We start from the raw sequence: 12,776 nt of genomic DNA on the forward strand, positions 1-12,776 counted from the left end.
TCCCACCACCCACCTCCCTCCATCCAGGGAGGCCAGCTGCGTGAGTTCCTCTAGCCTTGACCTGTCTGCTTCTGGCTTCCTCTAGTTCCTCTCTGGCCTTCTGCCAATTTCCTTCCATAGATTATGGCCAAGCCTGTTGGAGTCAAAACAATTTGCATTGTTTAAGAAAGCAATCCCTTCTTGCAATGCTTTCTCACAAAAGAGTTTGCATTAAAACAAGATCTGGGAATCCCCAGGATGGGTGAGAGTGTGGGAGGGGCTGGTGGAGGAATGAAGTTCAGTTCAGGGTGCAGGGTATCTTGGAGGAGGCAGTGACACTTATTAGAAATGCAGAATCTGGTTTGCCCCAAACCTGCGGAAGCAGAAGCTGCATTTTACCAAGCTTCCAGGGAATGTGTGTGCCCTGTTACAGTTCAGCCCAGGGTACAGGGATGACACTTGAGTATTGGAGGATGAGCTTTTTTCGGGGATCAGCTTTGTGTTGACCAGGAAGGTCCCTTTAGAAGGGGAGTGGTCAGTGCATGGGGCTTGTTTCAGTCTGAGGCCTCTCACGCAATGCCAGAGGAATAGACTCTCCCAGCCTCTATAGGGGGTCTGGGGCTCACTGTGTGAGGGAGGCCTCAGGGCTTTAGTGCTCTGGGGGTGGAATCTTGGTCACTTCCTGGTGCTTGCTCTTGCTCCAAAGTGAGGCTCCCTAAAGCCCTGAGCCCAGGCGAATTTGCGAATGGAAACAGCTGAGTCTGTTTTTCTGGGGCAGTCTTTAGATGATCTGGAATGTGCTTTGAGGTTTCTCAAAGGCATAGTATTTTATTCTAATTTTGCAGGGAATATCTGAGTTATTCCCATTTTGTAGGGATGCATTCCCAGAGGCATGAGGGTTGGGCTCCTTTTTCTTCCACCAGGGAAGCCGGGTGCCCCACAGAAATGGGGTCTTCTGCCAGCACCGAGGATAAGGGAAGAGGAAGCCCTCGCTCATCTCTGACTTGTGGCCTCTGGGTAGACAGCAAACTCTCAGCCTCTGGCCTGAGCCAGGCTCACCGAGAGGTCTGTTCCTCAATAGAGTGGTGTCTGAGCCAGAAAAACCAAAACTAGTCATGCTGCCATGTCTGTGTAAGTCTTCTTGATCACTCGCCTGCAGGTGTGGTCTGTGACAGCGCCGGTTACACGAGGGCACAAGGGCCCTGCTGTCGCATTTCAGTACAGACCCTGGTAGACTCCAGGATGTGCCACGCAGCAACACACAGGCAGCTTAGGGTGCACGTGTCCATCCATCGACAGCAATGAGGAAAAAGCGTTGGCTACAGGAACAAGATGTGGCCACACCATAGGTACGATGTAGGGCCTGGGTTCCTTGACCCAATCGGCCACCACCCCAATCCAGTCACTTGTTATCAGAAAGCTTGCGGTAGAGAGTGTGGGCAGCTCAAGACAAACTGAAGGCCAGAGCCTGGGACACCCTATTAGGACCAGAGGGTGGAGTTTTTAGACGTTGTCAGGCACATCCTAAGCAAGGCAGGGTGTGAGGGGCTCCAGGGAAATGCTGAGTGTCTGTCCCAGCCTGGAGGGGAGGAACAGCGTGGGCTACTTAACAGTGTGTTCAAATCTCAGCTCCTTTTGAGCTTTTGGATCTAGAGGGTATTCTGGCTGGAAGGCAAATACTTGCATGTGTCATTTTGGTAAAAGTCAGTACAAAATCCAGGGCATAACCTCACCTCAAGCCTTCCCAGTTGCTGGGGTGTGCGGAGCTGTGAAGACACACCACCCTCTGAGTTAGAAGCCTACACATTCACTGCCTGTTTTCCAGGTTTCTCGTGCAGATGTTTTGGGCCAAGGACCAGGTTTAGAATGAAAATTGCTGTCAGTTTTAGGATTTTCCAACGGTCCTCATGGTCAAAAGTTTTAGAAAGCTTTAGGTGTGCCATTTGCAAAAGAGAGAAGCTGCTGGCAACATTTATAGAAAGGTGGTTTCTCATATTTAAGTGATAGAAACTCTTCCAAATCCACGCCATAAACAGCTGGTGGAATGGGATCTGCTCCAGCTATGTGCAAACATAACCTGGTCATGGCTGGTAAAATTTAAATTATACACAGGCTTTGTTCCAGAAATTTTGCACGTGTGAATCTATTCCACAGAAACAAAAATACCAGACTGTAATGTAGTATGTACAAGGATGTTTATTGTTTGCAGTGACAAAAAACTGGAAATAATCTGAAGACCCATTAACAAGGCAATGATTCAATCAACCGTGGTACATCTGTATTAAGTGAGATTACATAGCAATCCAAAAGAATGAGTTAGCTATCTAGGCAGCTGCAGTTCCAGAGAGTTTTATGATGCAGCGTTAAGTTAGGGAAGCCAAATTGCAGATGAATAAATATTTTACGTTCACAGTATTTTTAAAAGGCACAATCAAATAAAAATCCCTCACTTACGTATCTGAGCACAGTTAAGATGGAGGCTGCATCTCAGGCTGGAAGAGGGGCGCAGGACCGGGGAAGATGGGTGGGGAGAAAGAAAATAAAAGTAGGCAGGGCGCAGTGGCTTCTGCCTGTAATCCCAGCACTTTGGGAGGCCGAGGCGGGTGGATCACCTGATGTCAGGAATTCGAGACCAGCCTGGCCAACATAGCGAAACCCTTCTCTACTAAAAATACAAAAAAATTTACCAGGCTTGGTGGCAGGCACCTGTAATCCCAGCTACTTGGGAGGCTGAGGCATGAGAATTGCTTGAACCCATGAGGTGGAGGTTGCAGTGAGCCAAGATTGCACCATTGTACTCCAGCCTGGGCAACAGAGCAAGACTCCACCTCCAAAAAAAAAAGAAAAAGAAAAAATACAGAAAATGAGTAAAAAGCATTGAATGAAGTAAAAATTTAGAATATAAAAGCTCACCTGTTTTTTCTGTGGCAAATATGAATGTTTACATATGCAAATGGTTAAGAACGAGGCAAACACAGGGGGAACAGCAAACACTGAGTCAGGTGCTGGGATTGTGCTATTTTTTTGGATTGGAATTTCTGTTGTAATTTTCATGTCACTTTTACAATAAACTTACATTTTAAAAAGTCAACACTTATCAGGGGGCAAGAAAGCAATGGCTGGGGAAATTTTTCACGCCACAAAATGACTATGTCCAGCATAATTCAGAAGCCCCTCACAATGTCTCGCACACAGTAGGCACTCCATACCCCTTTGCTAAAGTGACAAACCAGACTCACAAAGCCTTTATTCCACCCCATGATTCATCAACTTGAGCAAGAATGTTCAAGCACACAGGCTTTCAATTAAAAGCTCTGTAAGCCAATTTTGCATTTGAATCACCATGTACACATTCACCTCATGCTCCACTGAAATCTGGTTGCTGGGACTATTAACAAAATGAGAAAAGACAGCAATTGCAGAAAATGAATGACATCATGGCCTAAGCGTTTCCACATCAGAAATGAAGTCATTTGTCTTATGTGGCTGCACGTGCCCTTGTAATTAAACTTAGGAGAGCGAGGAAATGAAATAGTGTCAGCCTCTGGGTACTTTTTCTTTCTTTCTCTCTTGCCATTGTGGTTATATTTTTTTAAATTAGAAAGCAGGAAATAACTGTAGTGGACATGTTCTGTGCTTTTTTTCTTGCTCTCTGATCTAAGATGAATAGGACTGTGGAAGCAGAAGGCGAGTTGGCGCTGGCCGCAGCTGAATCCCGGTCCTGGCTGCAGGGTGGACGTCTCCCTCACGTCGTGTCCAGTGCTGCCCTGCCCCCAAGTCGTCTGCCCATTTTCAATGTTAAAATCTTCCAAATGTGACCTTGAAAAGAACACTGATAGCTGAGGGGACTCAGCAGGGGAGATGCCCTCCTCAGCACTCATGTTCTGAAATGCTTTGGATAAACTGATAAACTCTTTGAAGGAGAACTGATAATATTCAGTGGCTGTTTTCTCTGAATATAATTCAGCAATGCCTGGGAGTCTCTGAGAGTGGCCCAGAGCGCCTCTGGGGACATCTTAGAGCCTTCGATTCACTGTTTTAAATTTAAAACATACTTTAAACATTATACATATTTTGTTATGTATATTTTAAACTAATAAGGTGGTGTATCAACTCCTGCTTATGGCACGGATTGAATTCTTTATTGGGTCTCCCTAAAGACACAGTTTTTAAAACCTTTTTGGTGAGTAATTATATATTTTGTAGTGGTAAGTGGTTTACAGAGATGATGGCCCTCACCAGACTGTGTTGAAAGAACTGAGAAACTGTATAGAACACAGATATAAAGGGATTATATTTAAAGATACTCATATGGGTGCACAGAAAACATGCACATAGGGTTGGGGAACATTAGAACAAACATGCCATTCACATTTTTTTTTCTTAAATACATGCAATGTTTGAGGAATGGGAACAGCAAGCACTTATCCTTATTTTGAAAAAAAAAAAAAAAAAAGTCGAATCCCATCACTTTGGGAGGCCAAGGTGGGTGGATCACCTGAGATCAGGAGTTTGGGACCAGCCTGACCAAACATGGTGAAACCCCATCTCTACTAAAAATACAAAATTAGCCAGGTATGATGGCACGCACCTGTAATCCCAGCTACTCGGGAGGCTGAGGCAGGAAAAGTGCTTGAACCTGGGAGACGGAGGTTACAGTGAGCCGAGATCATGGCATTGCACTCTAGCCTGGGTGACAAGAGTGAAAAAGAGAAAAAAGAAAAAGAAAAAGAAAATGTTCATGTCACAGACACATCGTGCTGTATACTCTGGGAATCAGCTTTCAATATTTCCTTACAGTATGATTTCTGGGCCTTTGTCTAGCTTTACTTCTATTTTAGTTTAATTCCTTTATTCTATTTTAGTTTAGCGAGAAGGATTAAAATATCCTCCATGTACCAATCAAAGTACACAGCCACCAGTTCAGGTGCTTTCATTTATTTCTAAACATGGAGCTTCTACAGTTTCATTAGAGGTACATGTTTGAATGGGAGTCCCTGCGAGCCGTAAAGTGATCACAAGACAGCTCTGGAATTGGACAGAGCGGAAAACCTGGGGTTAGACAAGCCAGGGTTGAATCCTGGCTCTTCCACTTTCTAGCTGGTGATGCTGGGTGCACTACTTCAGCTCTCTGAGCCTCAGTTTCCTCATCTGTAAAACGGGAGTACACCTACCTCAAAGAGTTGTTGGGAAGTACCATGAGGCAGGTGGTGCAGTTCCTGAGTGTTCTTCTCATCAAGCATGTATTACTAACCTAGTGTGCCAGATGCTCTGCTAGGGGCTGAGAATGGAGTGCTGGAGAAGCCACAGCCCCCATCTATCAGAACACGGGCACATACCAGGGCGCATAAGTGGGAGCGGCATTTGCGGCGCAAGTGCATCACAACTCCTGGGCACCTGCAGAACATGCGTGGGTTTGGGGAAGAACAGCTGGGTCACTTGCCAGGATTTGCTCACTGCTGCGCTCTACACTGCCAGCCTCCTGGCAAGCTTATTTCGCCATCAGCCAGATGAAAGCCAGCAGGCAGAGGAGCAGCGGCTGGTGCGTGGTGACCCGAAGTCCCGCGCCCCTCTCTAACCAAAACTCACAGTGCTTGAGGGAGCAGAGCTCCTGGACCAGCCGCCAAAGCACCCGCTGGTGGAGCTTGTTGTCTGGCTTCTGGAACTCCGCTTGGTTTGCCGCTTGGGTGGCGTTGATGCAGCCGGCGACAAACACCTCCTTGGTCACGTTGGTCTCGGAGCAGCCGTCGTAGTGGATGCCATCGGGTAACTGCCAGTAGTTGTTCTCATAGTACCTGTTGCCCTCGGCTCCGAAGTCGATGTCGAGCTTTCGGCCTTGCTTGATGAAGGTTCCCGGGCGGTTCTCAGCCACCTGGGCCTCGGTGATCTGGGCAGTGCTGGGCAGGGCCTTCCGGTTCCACTTGATTCTGTGCTTGGTGCCCCTCGCCTGGACTGCGGAGAGGTGGCTGAAGAGCAGCATGCAGACAGTGGCCAGCCACCACCCGCTCAGGTGCTTCCTCATTGCGGCAGAGCCTGTGAGAGAAACAACTGTGGTCAGCTCCCCACCAGTGTCCCCTCCCCCGGGCTCCCTTGCCCCTCTCCTGAGTGCAGGAGATTTTAAGGAAGGAATTGCATTCTTGTGCTATGTATGTGGTCTCAAAAGCACAATCGTTCCCCCACGTTTGGGTTGTGCAGGGTTAACTCGAGCTTTTTGTTACTGCTAAGATTACATCCACTCAGGGCCCTGGTCCAGTTTTCCTAGACAGATGAGAACTGCAAAGGGCAATCACAGAGGCTTTGAACATGCATGGGAAAATAAAGGAGTGGTGACTTCATACATGTAGGTTTTCTTTGATACTCCCGAGTCTTTCAGATCAAGAAATCCCTGGGAGGAAAATACAATAGAAGAGCTGGAATCAAATGATTGTGTGGACTCTCTCTCTCTCTCAATATATATATATATATGTGCATATATGTGTGTGTGTGTGTGTGTGTGTGTGTGTGTGTGTGTGTGTGTATGAGACAGGGTCTCACTCTGTTGCCCAGGCTGGAGTGCAGTGGCATGATCATAGCTCACTGCAGCCCTGAACCCCTGGGCTCAAGCAATCCTCCTGCCTCAGCCTGCAGAGTAGCTGGGACTACAGGCGCACACTACCACACCCAGCTGATCCTAAAGGGCTTTGCAGTCATGAGAGAGAGAGGAGGAGGAGGGTGGGGGAGAGGGAAGGATGGAAACGTAGTGAAGGGACCCCTGCCTCCCTTATATCCAGGGGTCAAGTGTGTTACAGTCATCCTTTCCAACCTCAGCCCTGGGGGACAGTGTGACCCTCTGCTTTTCCTACTGGCTTTTTACTGCACACCTTCTTCATGCCCTTTTCTGACATTGCCTAACTTAATTCTCACATGGGGTAGGTGCCTTATTATTCCCATGTTATAAATGTTGTCCTGGCATTCAGAGAAGTTAAGAGATTTGCCCAAGGCTGCTCAGGGGGAGGTGGCAGGCCTGCACTGGGCTCTGTCTAATGCTGCACTCCATGTGTCCATAGCCGTGCCCCGCTGCCCACCTGGGCTTTGGGAGAAGACAGTGCTCACACACTGTGCTTTTCACTCACTGGGCATGATGCGCCCTGGGCTGGGCAAAGGGCAAAGAGCAGGGACCTTGAGGAAGTTTGGAGAAAACGAGATGAAGGGGAGGACAAGAGGGCCTGGGGGGACACTAGGGGGGTCCTGGGTGGAGGTGGCCCTGGGTCATACAAAAGGCGGCAGTTGATGTCATGGAAAAGCCCCTCACCACCCTCCTTCCATCTTGCCGGTCACACCCGGGTCCTGAAACTACAATAGCTGTTGGGGAAATCCACTTCCTAAGGCCAACTGTCAGGGCATTCCGGCACCTGGGCCTTTGTCTGTGTGGATCAGGGAAACGGAAAGAGTTCCCACAGCGGAGCCTGCCTAAGCTGTCTCCTGGGCAGAGACATACTGTGAGTCCGAGGGGCTGCAGGGCTGGAGGAGGCTGAGAGAGAGCTTGTTTAGCCCCTCCCACACCCTCCTCTGCCCCCTGCAGTACTCCTAAAAGTGGCTAATGTGCCTCTGTTAAAATGTTCAACTCGGATGCCACATTGGTCCTTATATTTAAAAACAAACAAACAAACAAACACAAAACACAGATGAAGTCATCTCTAGAAACACATCCAGTCATCTCTAGAGGCCGGCAAAGGAGCCTCACGGACCTTCCCTTGCTGGTGGACATTGCCTCGTCTCTGTCCCATGGTGGGCATGAGCACCTGGCCCCCCTCACCCCACTCTCTGTCCCCCACCCCCGAACACAGTGAACTCAGACTGGCTTTCTCCAAAGAGGTCCAAGCATGAAGCAAACGTTCATTAGTCTCCTAACTAGTGGGCCATACTCCATGTCATTCCATATTTAAGGAGAAACATTAAATAAGAATGACATAATAGATCATTACAGGTGAGTCAAATTAAAAAAAAATAAAAGCACAGCGTTCTTGAGAAAGAAATTAGTTTTCATAGGCAGAGGCTTAAAGGCAAAACAAAACCCAACCAACGAATCCTAACGTAGCATTTTATTATAGCACCAGCATATAGAAAGGCAAACACAGGGATGACTGAGTATCCTTGCAAGTCTCCCCTGAACTTGCAACTCATCAAGTGGGAGTAAAGAAATTGTTGCATGATTTTCAGTCTGGGGTACAGCCCTGATAAGAAACCTGCAGGCCTGACCACGGAAGTGCCCCCCCCCCTCCACGTACCTTGACTGTCTCTGGAGTGTGCCTCTGGAGCCTCGAGCTGCACAGTCCCCCAGCACACCCTCTTGGCAGCCAGGCCCGCCCAGCTATATAGGAGCTGCTGGGGGAGGTGGCATTCCTGCAGGTCTCCAAATATGGCAGCCCTTCCCTCCAGGGCAGGACCAATCAGGGCTTCCTGGGCCCCTCCTTCATCCTGAGAAGGATGGACCTTCTCATCACGCTTTACTAAGGAAACCACGTGAAGACCTTGATGAAGTTCAGCAAGACATTAGAGGTGCCTTTTAGAATTGGAATTAGGCGCGTTAGAAGGAAAACGCTTTTCCCATCAATATTTACGACAGATGTGGCTTCGACAAGCCTCGCTGGACATGCATAGTGTCCTGCACCTAAAGGCCAGCCTCGGACAGCAACGGAGTCTTTGCTGACAGCTTCTGTGGGGAGGTTCAGCTCAGAAAGAGGGCCAGCGTTCACCTGGACCACCAGGTCCTGAGGGTGGGACCAACAGGGCGTGGGGGAGGGGTCACACTTTTATTGGGTAGTGGGAAAACAGGGCTGGTATGGGGTGGAAGACACCTGAGAGGACTTCCTGGCGTGTTGAGCTGGGGCTTCTTGAAGGACTGAATTAGCCCAAAGGCCAATGAGTTAAAGATCTGTGGGAAACCCGGAAGCAGAGACACATTGGCACGCAACAAGTCCCCTGCACAGCTGGTGCGGGCTGAGGGCGGGTTCTGCAGAGTGCCTTCTCCTCCACGTGGTGTCGGAGCGCTGCACGGACGGGGCTGGAGGTGCATTCCTGGGCTTTCCATAGCAAGAGACTCACCGATTTTGGGTGACCATTTTGGGCCTTATGCAGAAGGGACTTGCCCAGGTGTCCCTGTTACAATTAGTACTACAAGGCGAAGTCACAAGGGAATTATGGATGCAAGTATGGGGCAAGAATGCGATTTTTGTGCTGAATGTGACCCGGTCCAGAGTTCACAGTGGATTCGCGTCAGAGCACTTTTGCAAGCCAAATTAAACGGTTGCTCCTGTGCAGACCAGCAGATGGCGCCAGAGAGCTGACGAGGACTGCAGCCGGTGGGTGGGAAACCCGGGCTTCTAGGCTCTAGATGGATTTGGGGCCTCCAGTTGGGCCTTTCTTTCTCCTCTGCCTTTATTTTTAACATTTGTTTCATTCCCCTAACTTTTTTTTTTTTTTTAAAAAAAGAACTTTTCTACTTCTTTCTAGAATCACAGACTTTTTGTGCTTCTGAATACACACAAAACACAAACACAGTAGTGTAATCTTAGTTCAGACTGTTTGCAAAATGGAATGAAAAAATAAAAACTCCTAATTTCAGTATCCAGAGACAAACGTCAGGAAAGTCTTGTTTGGCATATAGATGCTTAGGGTAGGAGTGTTTAGAGCTGGAAAGGACTCAGAATTCTCTGGTCCGTCTCCTTTGCACGGTGAGGTCACAGGCCCAGATAAGCCGGCCGTGCAGCCTTGGCGGGCCTGTTGCCCCATTCTGAACTCTGTGTGCTGTCTCCCTCCCTGTCCCCCACCAAACACAATAATCTCCAGCCCCCTCCATCCCTCTTCTTCCTGTCCCTTCCTGAGTAGGACTGTACCCAGAGAATGGTGGGAGGTTGGTTTAGAGCCGACACGGCTGCAGATTCCTCGTCAGTGAACAAAAGGCTGTTTACAAAGGCACAGAGGAGTGTGGAAGACTGAGGTTGCTAGAGAAGCAGGGAGGAGCTGTGGAAGTTGCAAACAAGGCAAGAAAACCATGAGCAGATGCAGAGAATGTAGCGCCGACTCAACCCTGCCTCGAATCCCTCTTCCCTGCCTGTAAAGATCAACAAACAGGGAAACGAATGTTGAAGAACATTCGTTTCTTCAAAAGAACTGAGAGACCAGGGCCACATGGATTATCTTATGTTATATAAAGTGGATTCTATTGTATCATCTGGGAAATAGAACTGTGTGTAGATCATCTCTGAGAAACCAGGGAGAATGAGACAGGAACCACAGACCTGGGTATTTCATGATACAGGGGTCTATGACATATTTCTCCAGAATGCATAAATAATAGAAAATTATGCCAATTTCTAAAAAAGCAACTGGGAATGGCTGAATTCCAGAATGCATGAATGGGTCATTTTTGATCAATTTCCAGCTTTGTTTAGACCTTGGACCAGTTTGAGAGCATTTATAAGTGAATACAGTGATCGTTTGGATACAACTTACTAGGCCAAATGAACTATACTAGGGAGGTTACTGTTTGGGAAAATTACCCACCATATTTGTGCCAAGAAAGGAAGAATGCAAGATGGGTAAGCCAGGTTCCATTGCTAAAGGAGCTCATGGCCTAGTGGTGGAGAAACAGCTGAGATATGATTTGGAAACTAATACTATTTAGCTCTGTAGCTAAACAGCTGCTATGATCTGAATGTTTGTGTCACCCCAACAACTCATATGTTGAAATCTTCACTCCCAATGTAATGGTACTAGGAGGTGGATTTTTGGGAGGTGATTAGGTCCTAAGGGTGAAGACCTTATAATTGGGATTAGTGCCCTTATACTACACAGAGCTCCCTTGCCTTTTCTGCCATGTGGGGACACAGTGAAAGATGGCCATCTATGAACCACAAAGTGGGTCTTCACCAGACCCCAACCTGCTGGTGCCTTGATCTTGGACTTGCCAGCCCCCAGAACTGTGAGAAATAAATGTGTGGTGTTTATAAGCCACCCAGTTTATACTGAATGGACTAAGACAATAGACATGCTTAATTTTTTCTTTTTATTCAAGTCTGAGATTCACACAGAAGGTGCACATATTCACAATGTCCAGCATTACGTATTTTTACAAAGCAAACACCCTTGTCACCTGTACCTGTATTAGGAAGCTGAGTGTGACAGCACCCTCCAAGCTCCTCGCGGCCTCTTCACGCCACTATTCCCTCCTCTCTGCTGACCACTCTCCTGAGTCCTATGGCAGAGATTAGTTTTGCCTGGTTTTGCATTTCATATACATAGCATAATATAGATATAATCTTCTGTGTCTGTCATTTGAGGTTCACCACATTGTGTGTAGTCATAGATCATTCATTCCGTTGTGAGGATATTCCACAACCTACGTATCCATTTCCCTGTTGAGGACATTTGGGCAGTGTCTGGTTTGGGGTCTTATGAATAGCATTGTCGGGAATAAGCTTGCATGTTCTTCTTGGTGCCCACATTTCCATTGGATATATACTCTTAAGAGTAGATTTGCTGGGTTGTAGAATATGCCTGTTTTTCAGTTTTCATGGTCTTAGAATTTGGACTATGGCTTTCTGAAAATCTTAAATGTCACCCTCCTTTATGGTGGGCACACTCTTCTCCTCCCAAACCCAGCCAGGATCTCCACGTGGTTCCCTTGCCACTTGGCGCAGAGCCTATTACTGTAGTCATCGGAGAATCCCATTCACATGTTCTGCTGAGCTCACAGAAGTTGAAGGACTGTGTTTCATGCACATGTGTTTTCCTGGCACCTAGCGCAGTGCCTGGAATCTCGATGCATCTAGATTCCTTTTATCCCTTGTGGATCGGTGACCCATACTAGAGGGTAGGCTCAATGATCCAAATTGCAGTTGGTTGGAATATACAAAGCAGCAAGAGGAAACTTCGCAGGGTTAAGGGAGACAGTTTTACAGTTGTTGCTGTTGTTTTTTTCAATCAAGGGCAGAATGGTGAAGACCTGTCACTGTGGCAGTGGAAATTCTGTGGCATAGAGTTGTTTAGAAGCAGAACATGAGCCCAGAGGGTGACCACAGCTTGGAGAAGCAAATGCCATGCTAATCCGAGGGCCATTTCCTCTGGAGTTCTCTGCCCTCCCCCGTCAGAGTGCAGCTAGTGTTTGGAACCTGGCTGTGAGGAATTGACTCAGGGCAGGGAGTGGGATGGAGTACGGGGAGGATGGGAGGGAGGTGAGGAAGGGTGGGAAGTGAGGAAGAGCAGTGGTCCTTCTGGCTCAGCCGGGACCACTGAAGCAGTTCTTCCTCTCACGCAGGAATCACCCAGTGTATGTGGAGCAGGATACTTGTAGGTGAGAAGATGGAAGATAGGGAGCCGACGAAGGCTTAGGGCGGGTACAGGATGAGGGCTGTGTTTTAAGGTGGCCTGTCTCTCAGGTTGTCCAGAAAGGAGAGGCCCAGGAAAGGGTAGAAACTCCCACCTACAGATCCGAAGAAGGGCAGAGAATGCCAGACTCAGCCGCCACTGAGTTCCTCATGTACCCTCCCCGTCATTTTGCTCCTTGTCTGTGATTTTTTGTTTGTTTTGTTTTGTTTTGTTTTTGAGACAGAGTCTCGCTCTGTTGCCCAGGCTGGAGTCAGTGGCACATCTTGGTTCACTGCAACCTCCGCCTCCCAGGTTCAAGTGATTCCCCTGCCTCAGTCTCCTGAGTAGCTGGGATTACAGGCATGTGCCACCATGCCTGGCTAATTTTTGTATTTTTGGTAGAGATGGGTTTTCACCACATTGGCCAGGCTGGTCTTGAACTTCTGACC

At 48.0% G+C, this 12,776-nt stretch overlaps 1 protein-coding gene across 1 annotated transcript; it reads right to left on the reverse strand.

Moving 5' to 3' along the window:
* Positions 1–2,155: 2,155 nt before the first annotated feature.
* PRND (prion like protein doppel) lies at positions 2,156–8,356 on the reverse strand. The gene is made up of 2 exons (XM_032295506.1): positions 8,247–8,356; positions 2,156–6,012 (listed from the first exon to the last, which is right to left on the reverse strand). The coding sequence occupies exon 2, from the start codon at positions 5,999–6,001 to the stop codon at positions 5,471–5,473; it is 531 nt and encodes a 176-aa protein (XP_032151397.1). The 5' UTR covers positions 6,002–6,012; positions 8,247–8,356; the 3' UTR covers positions 2,156–5,470.
* Positions 8,357–12,776: the final 4,420 nt, after the last annotated feature.

Source organism: Sapajus apella, unplaced genomic scaffold (assembly GCF_009761245.1).
Source record: "Sapajus apella isolate SASKATOON/1434 unplaced genomic scaffold, GSC_monkey_1.0 scaffold33, whole genome shotgun sequence".
NCBI lineage: Eukaryota > Metazoa > Chordata > Mammalia > Primates > Cebidae > Sapajus > Sapajus apella.

Bases quoted from the DNA above. Each gene is read 5' to 3' on its own strand.
- PRND (XM_032295506.1), bottom strand. From the start codon at position 6,001: ATGAGGAAGCACCTGAGCGGGTGGTGGCTGGCCACTGTCTGCATGCTG.